This window comes from Panthera uncia, assembly GCF_023721935.1.
Source record: "Panthera uncia isolate 11264 chromosome A3 unlocalized genomic scaffold, Puncia_PCG_1.0 HiC_scaffold_12, whole genome shotgun sequence".
NCBI classification, from domain to species: Eukaryota; Metazoa; Chordata; class Mammalia; order Carnivora; family Felidae; genus Panthera; species Panthera uncia.
This window is the reverse complement of record NW_026057579.1, coordinates 9,148,871-9,166,571: the sequence shown is the minus strand read 5'-3', so window position 1 is coordinate 9,166,571 and position 17,701 is coordinate 9,148,871. Positions and strand designations below refer to the sequence as shown.

Here is a 17,701-nt window from a genome sequence, read left to right as displayed (position 1 = left end):
TCTAAAATCTTTATAGTTTTAGCTTTCACATTTAGATCTATTACTTATCTTTTGTTGTTGTTGTTAAGTAAACTCTACACCCAACATGGGGCTCAAACTCATGACCTTGAGATCAAGAGTTGCATGCTCTACCAACTGAGCCAGCCAGGCGCCCCAATCTATTAATCTTGAATAAATTTTGATGTATGGTGTGAGGGAGTCCAGGTTCTTTTTTTTCCTCATGTGATTATTCAGTTGCTTCAGCACCTTTTATTGAAAATATCTTCCTTTCCATATTGAATTGCATAGAGAACATCAAGTGATCACATTTGGGTGGGTCTAATTCTAGACTCTATGTTCTTTTTATTCCAATTAGCAGAGAATTTACATCTTGATAGTATTGAGTCTTCCTATCAAAGAACGTGGTATATGTCTCCCTTTACATAGGTCTTCTTTAATTTTTTTAGCAGTGTAATGGAAAATCTTTCATTTACATTTTTCTTCTTTTCCCCAGAAGCATGTGTCCAAGAGACCTCTGTCCTCCTGCTCCGTGCTGGCCTGTTGCACTGCTGCCTTCCCGGGACTTCCCACTCTTCCTAGGAATTCCCTTCATAGTTCTATGCTAGATTCCTGTTTGTTTTTATCTTGTGTGTCCTTCTTGGTTTCTCGGTTTACTTCTCGTTTGATGGAACCTATTGTCCAGTAGCTTCCGCATACTTTGTTGATAATTTAGGTGAATATAAAATCTTTTTCCCTCATCATTTTGAAGCCATTGCTCCATTGTCCTCTAATTTCTCGTGTTACTGTTGGAAAGCCCAGTACCATTCTGATCCCCAGTCCTTTGTATGTTACTGGATTTTTCTCTCTGGTAACTTTTAGGATCTTCTCTTTACCTCTGGTGTGCTGAAGTGTCACAGCGGTGCGAGAGTCTTTTTCATTAATTACGCTGAGCACAATGGGCTCTTTCCTCTAGAAATGAGTGTCCTGGTATTTTTTTTTTTTTCTATTATTCATTTGATAATATGCTCTCATCCATTTTCTTTATTTTCTCTGAAACTCCTACTAATTTGATGTTGGGTCTCATGGATTGATTTTCTCCACTACCATCTTTTTCTAGTCTATTTTTCTTCAACATGTCTTTCTTGTTTTGGGGGTGGGGGAGTAGGGAAGAAGGCAGGAAACCTCCTTGACTTTACTTTCCACTCTTTCATCTTTGAAAAAATGCCAAAAAGTTTCTTTTTCTCCTCCTCCTTCTTCTGGAGTGTTCTCTTTTCTTAAAACAAAACAAAAACAAAAAACAAACAAAAAAAACCCAGCATCATGTAACTATTAAAATTTTTTTTCCCCAATGTTTATTTATTTTTGAGAGAGAGAGAGAGACAGAGCGCAAGCAGGGAAGGGCTAGAGAGAGAGGAAGACACAGAATCTGAAGCAGGCTCCAGGCTCTGAGATGTCAGCACAGAGCCCGATGTGCAACTTGAACTCACAGACCTTGAGATCATGACCTGAGCCAAAGTCAGCCACCTAACTGACTGAGCCACCCAGGCGCCTCTAGCATCATGTAACTATTAAATGATTAGAATGTTTTTCTCGTACCTCTTTGAGGTATTAACTGTAGGATTTTTAAAAAGTTTTGTTTCTCCATTGTCTCTTTTATTAAGGTATATATAATTGACATGCAACATTATATTAATTTTAGATGTGCAGCATAATGATTTGATATTTGTATATACAGTGAAATGATCACTACAGTAAGTCTGGTTAACATTGTCACTACACATAACTACAATTTTTTTTTCTTGCCGGAACTTCATGTCTACTCTTTTAGCACCTTTCAACTATGCAATATGATATTATTAACCATAGTCACCATGCTATACATTCCATCTCCTGCATTGTCTCTATTTATTCCTAATGGGTAAATACCTTTTTCTCCATATACATACAGCCCTAAATAAAAAGAAACTTCAAAATTCTATATTGGCCAAGCTTATCAGGAAATGGGCTTCACTGTAGGCTAATCGAGTGGCAAATTAACTTTTTGATAGGTGACTTCCTTATGTCAGTGTCTGTAGGTCTTTATTCCTTGGAGAGTTCCATTTCTTCAGTGGTAGATCCTCCAGTCTCCTGCCTGAAGAGTGGCAGGAGTGGGAACTGGCATTGTGGGAAGACCTCCAGAGGAAGGGGCTGGGGGGGGAGGGGGGTCTCCCTGTTCCTCCAGAAGGACACAAGCCTTCTGAGTTCCCTTGTTTTCCTTTTGGCATCTCAACTCTTCCTTCTCCTCTCTGATGTTTTTAGTCCAGACCCCAGAGATAAGGGCCCCTCTAGTTTAGTTTTTCCCATTTTCGCATGGGGCATAAATGAGGAAGCCATGTGGCATGGGGGGGAGGGGCCTGGAAGTTCAATTGCACTTTATGTAGACCATGTCTCCTGTTTTCAGCATTGCTCCTAAATTGCACTTTCTGTGGCACCTGGTGCCTCCACTTCTTGAGCCTTTCTGCTTCTTAGCAGATTTTCCATCTGCGGATGAGAACACCAAGGTTTTGTGCCCTCACTCTGCTGAATTAATTACCATGCTTCCATTCTGTTTTCCATCTTCCAAAAATTTGCCGATGTCTCTTTTTATTGGGTTTAGTGTCTTTTTATTGCTTTCTATAATTTAACAGAGTTTTGGGAAAGAGTGGTTGACAAAAATTCCCTCTTTGATTTATTTTTAAAGCTAAAAGACAGACCGTGGCTCTAGAACTGCTTGAATCGGAAAGAAAATACGTCATCAACATCTCTCTGATCCTGAAGATCAAGGCAACGTTCCAAGGGTCAGATGGAAAGAGGAATTCCAAAGAGAGAAGGTACCCATGTATTCATTGCCTTTCCTTTTTCAGATTGCTTAAGATTTAAGGTAAGTTGTTTATTGTTTCCATTTGGGGAATTCTGGGACCTGTGAGGAGTTCCAGGAATAGTCTTTGAAAAGAGCGTAGGCAGTGATAGCAGGTAACCCCTGGCAAGTCACAAATTTAGATAAGAAACTGAGTATAGTCTCTGGGGCCTTCAGTATCCCTGGCATGTCTGTAAAGAACCTAAAGGGAAAATAAATGCTACAGTGAGGGAGATGTTGCTCTCTGTTGACATCTGCATGTTCTCATGGGACCACAGGTCTCACGGGGGGTGTAAGGGAATGGACGCAGGGAGGTCTGAAGGACTAAGTGGCCATCAGATAAATGGCATGGGGCTGGTTAACCCTGGCACTTGGATTTTTCTCATTTGTTCAGGTGGTCCCATAGTACCGAATGGTGCACAAGTGGTGTGTGTATGTGGTGTGTGTGTGTATGGTGTGTGTGTTGTGGGGCAGTGCTTCCACAGGGTCTGGAGCATGCTGGCCCCAAGATTACAACACTCTTTTGACGGGTATCTGTCCATAATCTTTCTATTTTCTCTGCCTCTTCTCCATTGAGAAAAGCAGGAAGGAGGAAACTCTGGTTTGGTGGAAAGGACTAATGTGATGAAGTTGGAATAATCCAGATTAGTTGAGGAAAAGGTCAATCCAAAAGCTTGGAAAGTCTAGATTATGGCCTATTATAGATAAACGTGGCATTACCGGTTTAAATACGCTATCAGGTAATAGACACTGATGGTTCATATTGTGAATCTATCTAGGGAAGCCCCTAATTGTCAAATTTTCCTGCTCTTTTCCATCCCCTTGTTTCACTTGGCTTTGCGGCTACCAACATGGTACCTAGTCACCAGAGCACAAAGCTTCCCCTAGCTAAATGGCCGAGATGAGGGGATACTCCCTGACAAACTCGAAAGTGACTTGACTATTTTCAAGAATTATTTTACTGCAAAACTGAGGTAAACAAAGCATAGAAAACAAGGGACAGAAAGGGTGATGTGACATGGTGAAAACTCTGACCACTGGAGACCCTGGACCAGGCTTCACCTTCTCTCAGTGGCCACCTAGAGTCCTGCTGGTCGTTCCTTCCCCATCTGGCCCCTTAATTCCCCTGCTAGACTCCAATCTTACATATGAATCAAATGTAAAGGCAAGTCTAACTCTGGGTGTGGTTTTGCTTCCACATCTGAGATACTAAGCCAGCAGCTTCTCTTCCTTGTCCCTGAAAATTTGGGGATGGGGTAAGGAGAGAGAATTGTTCATTTTGGATCACAGTAATTAGGCATTTCAGTTATAACTTCATGAAACCTTCACAAGAACCCTGTGAACCCTGTCTTACAGATGAAGAGACTCAGGTCCAGAGGGGTTTAAAGCCACATGGCCAATTAGTGCCCGAATTCAAACCCAGGCTTGTGTGCCCCTGTCCTTGTGATCTTTCCACATCATGCCACTTCTCTAAGGACCTTGTAGTTTCAAAGACGTCACCTGACTGACAAGCGCCGTATCAAATTTCTCAGCCAGAAGCAGACTTTCTGTTTCTTCCCATCTCACAACTTACGCTTCCCTCCTAACAGCCCACAGGTTCTTACTTCAGATCTCAACTGATTTGTCAGGTAGGGATGCTAGAAATGTGCTTGGCTCACGGAAGCTCTCTTCTACTTGCCGTCACTTCCTGCTTGTCTAAGATGTTCTCCTATGACCCACTGCTGAGGAAGGACTAATCTCCCCCAAATCCTGAGATTAAAAAAAAAAATAAAACTATTATACAAAATTCCATGAAAGTAAGATAAGTTATTCCTGATATCCATGACGATGCTATGCATGTTAGTTATTTACTAAGCTGACCCTCTTTTTTCTTTTCATAGATCAAGATGAGAAAAGCTTTAAGTTGATACTCTCAGTCTTACTAATATAAAGATTCTAGTTCTGAGCTTTGCAGTGTTGCCATTTTTCTACCCTAGGGTTAGATTTCCATTATCCTCCTTCAGTTACTACATTTCTTCTTTTTTCTAAGCTTCTCTGAAGCCTCTGTGTGTGCTTTAAATAGACCAGCTGAATGAAAACATAGCAGAATGGGATTATTCCTTTTCTCTACTGACATTTTCCCCCATGTAAAGATGAAAATAAGTTAATAACATTTCCTATCTTTCCCATCACACATTGCAAGGCTTCAGCACTTTCTGCTCCTGCTGAAAAGTAACTTGGGGGTGAAAATAAAACCCACCGTAACTATAACCTGACACTCAAAACTGAGGTTGCCACATCTTCTCAAACCTTTAAGATACAAATTTAGGATTTCCCTAGGGGGGAAAAAAGCCTTCAAGAGCCTCCTCAACCTGTTTCAAGCCAGCCCTGCGTCTGGGCTGAAAACTGCAGTGGCACAAGCTACCAGCGGAGGTCTGAGTGGAACATGTGGGCTGTTGTTCATTTGTTGGAGGATCACAGAAGTTGGAGTTCTTGGATTTTTCTGGTCTGATTCACTCTATAGATAGAATTATAAGCTTAGGATCAAATAGTCCTGTCTGTCTGAATACTTGTAGGGAGGGGCAAAGTCAGCTTGACTTGACTGCCAGTTAGTCTTATAAGCTAAACTCCAGTGCCACATCCACCAAGAACTCAGTGTGCTACAGATCACCACCAGGTGGCGAATGTTTCTTTATCCACGCGGGTCAGATTGGGTCACATCCTGCTGCTGAAACTCAGGAGTTATTTTGGCCTAAAATTGAACTGGCAAGAGCTAAGTTATTAATTTGAAACTATAACTGGGTTTTCTTTCATTGCTTTTAGTTTATTTCCCTTGTTTTTAAGTACTGTAGTGTGGGAGTTGAAATAACTTTGAAGGTTTTAAAAAACAATAAACAAATTCACGTTGCCGTAATTTCACTCCTGGTAAGGAACAGATAAGAAGTTGAGCATTTAATACTTTCATCTTCATGAAAAAGTTGCTTCTGAGAATCAGGTCTGGCTCTAGGCAAAACAGTGAAATAGGTTATGTGTGTGTGTGTGTCTATACTGCTTGCCTTCTTTCTCTCTCTGTTCTCCATCTCCTGGCTCACGTTCTCCACACTCGTCTCCAATTTCAAATAATATCCTTATTAAATAGAACATTTTTTCCCCAATATTTGGTGAAGAACCCACCACAAGTCATTGCTCTTCCTGTAACTTATGTGTTTCCATAATACTTGATGGGGGCATTAGCCTTTTCTGACCCTCATCCCTCACCCTGAAATCTCTGTTACCCCAGTGGACAGTCCAGGAGGTACTTGGACTCCAACCAAGTTACCAGCTCTCCAACGCTGCAAGTACACTGATCACCATGTAGCAGAAGGCAGCTGTCTCAAAAGAAAGAGAAAGAAGGTGAGCTCAGGTGAGGCCAGGCAAGGCCAGGAGAGCAGTAAAGAGAGAAAAAAAGGAAAGGGGTAATCTAAGAGATATTACAAAACCTAAAAGGACAACCTATCTCCAAGTCAGATCTTACCATGGTGTGGGGCCCTAACAGCTTTCAGTGTCACATCAGGAATATCACCGGAAGCCATGGTAGGGTTGGGTGGGGAGAAATCTTTCACATCTAGACCTTTTGCTGGCACAGTGTTTCACTTGTTCAGTTCAATCAGTTGTGCTTTCCTCCAGCAATGTTATGGTTTCCTCCCAGTCAGACTGTCTCCTAGCCACTCCTCCAAATTCCCTCTGATCCAGACAGGGATCACTTAGATCTCCTAAGCCCACCATGCCAGCCATAAGAGCTCAGGAAGCGCAGACCAGCAGGCTTTGCGTATGCGGAGACCAGTGGCACAGGAGGTGGAGGCGGAAAAGGCAGGAATGAAGGAGGCCTTGTATCTTTTCACAGGGGGCTGGGTACCCTCTCCAGTCCGTGTGTCTTCTCTGAGCTATATCTCCAGGGGAGTCTTTGCTTTCCTTGGAGATGGGTTGAAAGACCTCTTATCAAACTGATGGTCTTTCTACTGTTCTCAACAAAGGTCTGCTTGTTCAGGGTGGACAAAGCACACCAACTGTCCACTAACTTACTCTCGTTGGACCCTGGAGAAATATCCACATAAGTTCAGCTCTCGGTGACAAGCAGGCCAGCACTTTCATCTTTGTTAAACGTGTGGTCTTCAAAACACAAGGGAGCCTACTTTCAGTTCCCATAAGTCACCAAGTTAGGGCTCAGATCCCTGCTGTAGCCCAGCAAGACTCCATTTCCTTGCAGCTTGCATCCTTGTTCCCATAGGCCTCTGATTGTCCCACTCTTCTCCATCCACCCCCTTCTTCCTCCCATGATTCTTTCTCTCTCTCCTCTCCACTGTGTCCTTCTCTGACACTTCTCCTCCCTTCATTTCCTCTGAAAAAACAACAAAACAAAACAACCAAAAAACAAAAACAAACAGACAAAAAAAGAGGCACACTAAGGGATGGGGGAGAGGGCTGTGAGAGTAGGAAGGGGCTCTGTGAAACTCCTGGGAGTAACAGGCCAGGCCTGGTCTACAGCCTTCCCAGGCAAGTCTCTGTCCTTGCTCAGTTTTCCTCTTGGATAATGACGGGAAGGGAAATGAACACTTTCATATGCCTGTCTCCTGAGCGTTTAGTTGCCAGCTTTAAACAAGTTTTCCTTCTTCCCTAAATCAGTCTCTTACCCAGTAGCTAAGAATGACCAAGTGCCACCTCAGTGCTGTTGTCTACAACACTAATTAGAATAGTCTATTTTGCACATCAAGTGGAAATAACTTTAAAATTTTGGAAAAGATTTCCCTGAGAATTTCCACTGTCGCATAAATGAGAGAGTAACAGTTTGGCTTTAAAAAGGCCATTCAAGGGGTGCCGGGATGGCTTTGTTGGGAGGGCGTGTGACTCTTGATCTCAGGGTTGTGAGTTTGAGCCCCTTATTGGGTGTACAGATTACTAAAAAAAATAAGCTTAAAAAAAAAAGCCATTCAAGTGATATGCTCCTTATTAGTACAATACAGATTTGTGTAGGAACCATTGCTAATGGGTCTTTTTACATCCTGAGGATATTTTCTGTCAGGTCTACAATGGCAAACTTTAAAAAAAAAAAAATCCTGAATGCAGAGCTCAGGATATGCGGAGCTCAGAATATTTTGAATGACTGGGAAAATGGGACCTCCTGCATATGTTCTTATAGGCTCTTTTCTTCTCTACACCTGGTTTGTGTGATCCTATCTCTATTCTGTTTCAAGCCTCTTCCCTGGTTCTTTACGGTACCTTGTCCAGCAGCACCTCGATTTGCTCCATGCTCTGCAGGAAAGGGTCCTGAAGTGGCCACGCCAAGGAGTTCTTGGAGATTTATTCCTTAAATTAACAAATGATGAGGTAAGTTGTAAAAAAAAAAAAATCCTGCATAAACTTGAATTACATGCACCTGTGTCTCTCTTGTCTGCTTCTCTGAATGGAGAACCTCAAACCAGTGATTTTTCAGAGATAGGAAACCCGCTGAGATCTAGTCTAACCTCCTCACTCTACAGATAACGAAATAAAGTTCAGAGACATTGAAAGACTTTGCTGAAATCACCCGGCTAGCTAGGCAGTCATGGATCTGTTACCCAAGTCTCCTAACCTCTAGCCCATCGCTTTCCACTGTACTATGTAGAACGGCCCATTGAGTATGCACGTAAGTGTGTGTATTTGTCTATCTATCAATCTATCTATCTATCTATCTATCTATCTATCTATACATATCCATCCATCCAAAATTAGTATAGGGGGGTTTGTATATGTGCTTGTATTTCTCACCTAATTTCATTCCTTAGCGGTATTTAAAAATGTGATAGGCAGTGGTTTGTCTTGAATGTTTTTTATTTTCACTTTTTGGAGAAGAGTGCTAAGTTTTGAAATCTCTGTAATGTTCTACAAAGAAAGTATGACCCAGGCCAGAGGTTGCAAACTCAAATGCCTACGGGACCAGGTAGTGATATAAATCAGTGGAAATAAGTGGAGTGTAATACAGTATGGACTGTTGGGAGGTGAGCTTAAGTGGAACACATATGCTTTTCTACAAGGAATATTATCCAATTATTATCCAGGAAGAAGGGACTAGAGTTTCCAGATCTGATATTTTAAGAGACGCTGGAAATCCAGAATTTTGTATGAAATTTCTTATTTAAAAAATATTGTGAGGGGCGCCTAGGTGGCTCAGTCGGTTGAGCATCCGACTTCGGCTCGGGTCATGATCTCACACTCCGTGAGTTCGAGCCCCGCATCGGGCTCTGTGCTCCAGCTCAGAGTCTGGAGCCTGCTTCGGATTCTGTGTCTCCTTCTCTCTCTGTCCCTGACCCACTCACATTCTCTGTCTCTCTCAAAAATAAATTAACATTAAAAAAAAATATTGTGTGGGCTAATTAAAATTGGTCTGCAAGCCATAGTTAGCCTGCAATCAAATTCTGTATATTGGTGATTCTCAACTGCAGGTAATAAGACAAAGTTCACAAATTATTTACTTGTATAGTTTACAAACTATTTACTTGTATGGATATAATGCAATCCCTCTAATACCACTTTTACTTGTTTGTATTCAGTATGCTTTCTTGGGCTGAGAGTTGTTATATCTGTGGGAATATAACTTTGGAAGCTGCAAATTGTTTTCTTGAAGGCATACTGCATAGAAGAATAAACAAATGGTGGGAATATACAATTAGTGGCAAAAACTGAGAATCACTGGTCTAGACACCGGAAGGTGGGTTGGACAACGTTCCTCACTGGATGCAGATGACTGAAATTAAAAGTCACTTAAAAACAAAATAATGCATTTTAATCATTTAACAATTTAAAAATACTTTTTCGAGGTGCCTGGGTGGCTCAGTTGGTTAAGTGTCCGACTCTTGATTTCAGCTCAGGTCTCAGTCTTGCAGTTTTATGGGATCGAGTTCTGCATTGGGGCTCTGTGCTGACAGTGTGGAGTCTGCTTGGGTTCTCCCTCTCTCTCTGCCCTTTATCTCTCTCAAAATAAATAAATAAACACACACAAAAAAATTTTCAACTTACATGACCCCTCTCCGCTGCATTGGTTTTTCACTTTCTCTCATGAAAGCAGGATTATTGAATGTTGGTTCTCAAGTTCATAGGGATATTTACCTTGAAACCAAAAAGTTAAAAAAAATGAATTAAAAAACCCCCCAAAACATATTAATGAACACATTAAATGATCAAAATAATCTCTGCAAAGTACTCCTTTGTGAAACACACGACTGTAAAACTATTAGCTGCTATCATTCCTGTTTCCAGAGTCTTACCATGCATTTTTGTGTTTGTTTTTAAGAATAATTTCTTGGATTATTATGTTGCCTACCTGAGGGACCTACCTGAATGCATCTCTTTGGTTCATGTTGTTGTTCTGAAGGAGGTAAGGTGACTCTGTGTGTGTACTGCCCTTTGGTTACAGGTATATCTGTAGGAAGTTGCTCATCCACCTAGGGGAACACAACACATGCACTCAGCTTGTCTTCCAGGCTGAGGAATGGCTCCAACAGAGTCCCTGACACCCTACCTGGAGTTAAAGGAGCCCACTCGAGGATGAGTGCCAGTGCTTTGGTCCACACCCTGCCTCGCTGACTCTCTGTTCTATTGCACTGGAAGTTTACACAAAGTAAACAGGTGTTCTAAGCAGAGATCCTCAGGCCACAGCTTGCATGCTCTATGAGGGTTTTTTTTTTCCAGGTACAATTTGAATCTGAATATTAAACTGAAATCATCCTGTGTCAGTTTACAAGATCATAAAGTGGTTCTAATCATGTAGCTTTAAGTATTGCTACTGCAATGCTATAGTAGGTGCTCAAGAAGCACATATAAATATCTAACAATTCTAGTTATTTTAGGTCAATAGGAAGAAACTCTATCAGAAGCCTAAAGTTAAGAGTTAATCAAGTTTCACGAGAGGTGAGGGTCTCTTTCTTATTAACATTCTACTTCCACCCCCCCTCCCAACTACTCTCAACCCTATAAGTATAACGCCTACCACATGTTAGCACCCATCAAATATTTGAGGAAAGGAAAGTAAGGGGAGGGGAGGGGAGGAGAGGGAAGGGAAAGGGAGGGAAAGAAAGGGACATGGGGAGAGTCCAACGTGTTTGCTCTGCCAGCCCGGCTGACCAGTTTCTAGTTATACTCTGTCTTCACCCTCATGAGGCTCCAGTCCACCCTTAGGGCCTATTACTAAGCCACTGTAATGAGTACTTACAAGAGAACCTGAATGAATTTATTCAACTCGGTTATAATTTATTGAGTGCCCACTTGTGTCCAGCACTGTGCTAACAAGAGTAGTGGGGAGGGAGGGGGTTGTTTGGAAAGTTGGGTGGATTCGAAAGAATGATATGATATGCTCCCTGCTACAGAAGAATTGTCTCCTTGAGCATGTCTCTGAACAAGTGGCCTATCCAATGAAGGACCATGACACTTTAGAGAAAGAAAATGCTCTGGGAATAAAAAACTCTGCCTGCTCTGGTAGGACTGACTTTGGGGTTCTGCAGCCAGAGCCAGAGGGACACCAAAGAGTGACTCTACCTTTCTTTCATTCAGGGTGACGAAGAGATTAAATCTGACATCTACACACTGTTTTTTCACATAGTCCAGCGCATCCCTGAATATCTGATACATCTGCAGGTAGGCGTGGCTAGGAAGTCACCAAGATGATTTTCAAGCTAAACTACTATTTTTGGCTTCTAAATGAGAAACACTGTAAAGGGTCAAGGAAGAATCATTGGTATTTCTAAAGAGTAATTAAATGATTTAGATTGCTATGATTATCCCATTCCTACCTTGTAGTACGAACCACAATCTCAATGTCTAAAAATTTTTGGTTCATGATGTCTGCCTTTGAAGTTCTATCTTCATTTACCAGCAATCACCACCTCTGCTGATCCAGGATCTTTCTATAGAAGCTCCTGGTAGACTCTAAGTACCTATTGAGTCCCTTCCATCTTGTTCTACAGCCATCTAAATGTACCCCTAAACTCTTACCCCATCCCTGGCATCTAAGAAGTATCTATGTAAACTGTCCACTTAAGTGCTCTTTGACTACTTTCTTTTGCCTTGAGTCCAAGAGCCTGCCATATATTGCTTATATCTTATGTCACAGACAAAGCATGAAGAAGTTGATGAGGTGACTTCTGCACATGATTTTTCCACAGGGCTTGCAGCACCTTGGAGGAAGCAGAGTTGAGAGAAAGGCTCACCAGCATCCCTACCAGTCCCTCTTATTTCTAACATCCACCTATTCTGGTTTAATTGCTGACTGATTTTCCTAAGTAATTCAGTTGAAAGCATCTTAGAAATGCTTGGGATTTATCTCAGGTAGAAGTAGCCCAGTATCACTATTAAGAAGACTTTCAATTATATGTGGCTTTAGATTTTAAGATCTTCTCACAATAAATTAAATTATCTTATTTAATGTTTTCAATAATCCCATGAAAGAGGTATTATTACCATTGCTTAGATAAGGAAATACAGAGCCAAAGAAGTTAAGTAACTTCCTCAAGTTAACACATGTTATAGGTGAAAAAATCTAGGACTCAAACCCAGGTCTTGCAAGCAGTATGATAAATGAGAGCCCCGATTCTACTGTCTGACGAGTTCAAATTCTGGCTCTGCTACTTGTTAGATGTGTGGCCTAATGAAGATTACCTAACTTCGGTGTGCCTTGATTTCCTTATTTGTTAAACAGAGATAATTATTGCACCTATCTATCTGTGGTAAACATTAAATGAGAAAACAAATATGTAAAGGGATTAGTACTTGGCAATAGGAAGACTCAATACACATTAGCTTTCCAGATCCAACTAACATGCATGTTTCACTACCACACAGTAGGCAATATAGTAGGGACCACCAGACCAGGTTTGATCATAAACATCCTCCCCTTGATGTCTGACATTCTCACCATTAGTCTGACTTATTTGGGTTATAAGGCATTGCTTATAGACAGTAATCGTTAGAATGGCTCCATTACCTCAAAAATCTAATGAATAGATCCTTCAAATTTTTCAGATGGAATTAGCCTAGGTTTACATCCAGCCAAAACAGGAACAGTGATGACTATTAGTCTCCCTTGGTGGGATGGACAAAGAGAACGTCAAGTTTAACCTTTCAGATTAATTAGATTAAGATTAACCTTTCAGCCAATTAGATTGGCCATATGTATTGTTGTTTTGATTAAATGGCTACCAAATGCTCACAACAGATGGAGGCAAAGGGTACAAGAGACAAAATGTTTCATTCTAATTATGCAATGCTGCTTCCTTTTTTCCTCCATCCAGAACGTCCTGAAGTTCACAGAGCAGGAACACCCTGACTATTACCTACTTCTGGTGTGTGTTCAGCGCCTTCGAGTATTTATCTCGCATTACACCCTGCTGTTTCAATGCAACGAGGATTTGCTTATTCAGAAACGGAAAAAGCTCAAGAAGTAAGGTTCTGATGGTGCTGCTTAGAGGGTTTATCAAAGGTTTCTAAGAACAAGAATACAGACAATGTGGGTACCTGTCACAAGTAACCGCACTGTATTGAAAGTGGCTGAAATGCAGTGACAGGAGGTAGAAGAGAACAGAGAAGAGGTGGGGAATGAGATGGCCAGGCTGGCTATAGGGAGGGAGGTACCTATTACCTGGGGGAAATTACCTCAGAAAAATAAACAGTTTTACTCTAATACTTATGCAGACCCCCTTATCTCATGTTACTAACCATTGAAATTGTTTCCCTAAGCTTGCCAGACTAAAAAAATGCAGTTTAAAGGCCAGAATGTAGGTTCTTTCATTAATTCAACAAATATTTATTGAGCACTTACTATGCATCAGGCATTGCTCTATGCACTGAGTATACTGCAACGAACAAAACAAGCAAAAATCTTTGCCACATGGAACTCACTTTCTAGGGCTGGACAGCAAGTTAATAAGTAAGTTAGATAGTGATAAGTGCTATGGATAAAAACAAAACAAATAAGGGAGGGGTGGTGGTTGAACAAATTAATGCTAAAAAGAAACAAAAAGGGCTGACTGGGGAGAATCTGGGCTTCAGAGGGAACAGAAGCAATCTGTAGCAGAACTTTCTAATGACCTGGATTTCCTTCAACCTCATTCCAATCAATGAGGAAAACAGAATAATTTCTGTGGGTGTTTGAGACCGGAAAAAGATGCTGGTCTGGGGGATATCTTCCTATACCACCCCTTTCCCCCAAACTTAATTCAGGCAATTAATCAGCATCCTTATTCTTGCCCAGCATCTAGCTTACACTGTTATGTAAACAACCTTGTTTGTAGAGGGCCAGAGAGAGAGAGAGAGAGAGAGAGAACTTCACAGATGAGCTTCATCTAAGAAATGTCTCATCTTTCTTGTCCTAATCTGTGTGTTCAGAGCCAATTTCCCAATGTACACCCTGAAAATGATTACTTCTATTCTCACAGGTCATCCATGGCGAAGCTGTACAAAGGCCTGGCTTCCCAGTGTGCAAACACTGGACAAGATGCTTCCCCCACTGCAGGCCCTGAGGCTGTCCGTGACAGCGGGATCCACTCAGAAGAGATGCTACAACCCTACCCTTCTGCTCCCAGCTCTGGCCCTGCTGTCACGTAAGCACCTGTTGCTGTGGAAATGCTAATGGCAAGGCCCTGGGTGCCAAGTGGTCTGTGTGGGGTAGCAGGACAGCCTGAATGAGGAGTATGATCTACAGGACTCTCCTCTCTCTTGCCCCATCAGGCCTATGAGGGCAGGCAAGCAGCTGACGCAAAACTTGGATCCCAGAGGAAGGCTAATGTCAAGGGGCAGGCCTAGAGGCTGACGGCTACTCCTAACAATTTACCACACATAACCACCCTCCATCTACAACATAAGTCTCTTTGGGTTTGGACAGTGATTGGGTGGAAGAGAGTGCCGCAAGAAGACAGGAAGGCATCTTATAGCTCCTCAGAAGGGTGGGAACCTACTTACGTTCTCCAAAAGGTACAGTAGAGGGAGAGAATCCCAGTCAGGGGGGAGTGGAACTCCAGGCTCTGAAAAGAGAAATAGGCCTGAGGTGATGCACAGAGAGTGTAGTTTAGTCCTCCTGATTCCCCTTGAAGCTTCTTCATAAAAGGACTTCATAAGCTCTTTTCTCCACTTGTGACAGCTTCTCTTAAAGTTTTTCTCTGCTGTGGATGTATTTGACAGCTTTTTAAAGTCTCTGCATACAATCCTCTAGCACACTAAGCTGGATTCTTTTTTAAGTTTTATTTATTTTTGAGAGAGAGACAGAGAAAGTGAGTGGGGGAGGGGCAGAGAGAGGGAGAGGGAGGGAGAGAGGGAGAGAGGGAGAGAGAGAGAGAGAGAGAGAGAGAGAGAGAGAATCCCAAGCAGGCTCTGTGCTGTCAGCATGGAGCCCAACGCGGGGCTTGAACTCACACACCGTGAGATCATGACCTGAGCTGAAACCAAGAGTCGGACTCTTAACCGACTGAGCCACCCAGGTGCCCCCACTAAGCTGGATTCTTATTGAACAAACTTCTTGATGATTTTTACATTAAGGAATAGGCCATTTATGTATCTGGAACTCTTTACCTCTAAAGGATAAGGATAAAGTCAACTTGGCTACTTTTGAAACCAGGATTTCTGGAAAGATAAGGGGAACCAAAACTCAAAATTCCAGGGGCACTGGGGTGGCTCAGTCGGTTGAGCATTGGACTTCGACTCAGGTCATGATCTCAAGGTTCGTGAGTTTAAGCCCTGTGTTGGGCTCACTGAGAGAGAGAGAGAGAGAGAGAGAGAGAGAGAGAGAACACACAGGAGCATGTGGGGCAGGGGCATAGAGAGAGGGACAGAGAGAAACCCAAGCAGGCTCTGTGCTATGAGTGCAGAGCCCAACTCGGGGCTTAAACTCACGAACCATGAGATCATGACCTGAGCTGAAATCAAGAGTCGGATGCGTAACTGACCTAGCCACCCAGGTGCCCCCACTTCAGCTTTTATGAGAATGATCTTTGAAGTGAAACAGAGCCCCAAAATGAAATCCCTAGAGATTATATCTAGCCCGAAAAGATGGCTGCCATTGCACTCTGTGTTGGGAAAATAGCCAGTAAAAAACTCAACAATTTCCAAGTTAAAAGACAATTCAGGTTAGGTCAGCATTTCATTTATCATTTCTTTTCACCTTTGAAAGTGGGAGACCTCATTTTCACCTGATAAAGATACTCACCAGAGTATCACCAGAGAAAGATACTCAGCATTTACATTTGTATTTTTAATGCATTTTTGTGGTAGAATTAATAAACGAGTAGAACAATCAGGCTGGGTCAGTGTGTAGTCCTCCACTCACATCTGCCTGGCTGTTACCTTCCAGAACTGGCAAATCACATCCAATCTGATGTGTATACTACCCTAATATCCTATGTAAATTATTCGTTATTCATGATTAAACAAAACATCCTTCCATGAAATTGGGCATATTCAGAGTGACAGCCTTTTCATTTCGGTCATGTTTTTGTGGGTGAAAGTTTGAGACAACTTTTAAAAGCATGCTCTATAGCCACAAGGAATTTTTTAGTTTTTTTTCTTATGAAAACTTCAAATATACACAAAAGTGTACAGGGAACCCCACATACCATCATCCAGATTCAACAGTTTTCAAGTTTGTACCACACTGATTTCATCGAGGAATATAATTGTTCTTAAGCGTGTAGGTCCAGGAGCCGAATAAAAGTTCTTTCCATTATTTTGTATCATATTGCTAGGGCAAAAAAGGGAGAGGAGAGAAAGGAGGCACCTTGGGGCTCTGGACACGTGGTGGGAGGGTAAGAGCTTCCATATGTGGAGTGATGACCATCCTGGCTCACCAGCCATCTCTGCGCAGAGCCTTCTTGCTCAGACGGATACTTCAGGCATCCGCTTTATAGACAGCATTTTCACCCTCCCACGTGGGGACCAGGGCTCGTGGGGACTCCCTGGCTGGAGACGCCTACGGAGCTTGGTCGGTGACACACGTAGACGCCTGGGAGGGCAGAGAGGAGAGGACCTGGCAGTTTTGCGCCTAGGCGCTATCTGGCTCCCGTGTTGCTCCCGGCTTCGCGCTGCTTGGGAAGCGGCCTGAACTAACCAACCGTAAGCACACCTCTTTTTGTACTGTTTCCTTTTTTACAGACATTTGATGCCCCCAGTGAAGAAAAGCCAACAACCGCAAAGCTTGATGGAGAGCATGCAGCCCGGGAAGCCCAGCGAGTGGGAGATGGAGGGCAGAAAGCACGAGAGGCCCGAGAGCCTCCTGGCGCCAGCGCAGTTCTGTGCAGCCGAGCAGGACGTGAAGGCGCTGGCCGGGCCCCTGCAGGCCATCCCCGAGATGGACTTCGAGCCCTCGCCCGCCGAGCCGCTGGGCAACGTGGAGCGCTCCCTGCGCGCCCCGGCCGAGCTCCTGCCCGACGCCCGCGGCTTCGTGCCCGCGGGCTACGAGGAGTTTGAGTACGGCGGCGAGATCTTCGCGCTGCCCGCGCCCTACGACGAGGAGCCGTTCCAGGCCCCGGCCCTCTTCGAGAACTGCTCGCCCGCCTCTTCCGAGTCCAGCCTGGACATCTGCTTCCTCCGGCCCGTCAGCTTCGCCATGGAGGCCGAGCGGCCCGAGCACCCGCTGCAGCCGCTGCCCAAGAGCGCCACGTCGCCTGCGGGCAGCAGCGGCGCCTACAAGCTGGAGGCGGCGGCGCAGGCGCACGGCAAGGCCAAGCCGCTGAGCCGCTCGCTCAAGGAGTTCCCGCGCGCGCCGCCCGCCGAGGGCGTGGCCCCGCGCCTCTACAGCACGCGCAGCAGCAGCGGCGGCCGCGCGCCGCTCAAGGCCGAGCGCGCCGCGCAGCCGCACGGCCAGGCCGCCGCCGC

General features: G+C 43.5%; 1 protein-coding gene across 1 annotated transcript in view; it reads left to right on the top strand.

The window, feature by feature from the left end:
- Positions 1-17,701, top strand: part of ARHGEF33 (Rho guanine nucleotide exchange factor 33) — a 66,419-nt gene that overhangs the window by 32,633 nt on the left and 16,085 nt on the right. The window contains exons 9-15 of the mRNA XM_049652716.1: positions 2,699-2,828; positions 8,065-8,197; positions 10,140-10,223; positions 11,396-11,479; positions 13,132-13,280; positions 14,275-14,439; positions 16,979-17,690. Coding sequence (XP_049508673.1) covers positions 2,699-2,828; positions 8,065-8,197; positions 10,140-10,223; positions 11,396-11,479; positions 13,132-13,280; positions 14,275-14,439; positions 16,979-17,690 — 1,457 coding nt within the window. The remainder of the gene's footprint in view (positions 1-2,698; positions 2,829-8,064; positions 8,198-10,139; positions 10,224-11,395; positions 11,480-13,131; positions 13,281-14,274; positions 14,440-16,978; positions 17,691-17,701) is intronic.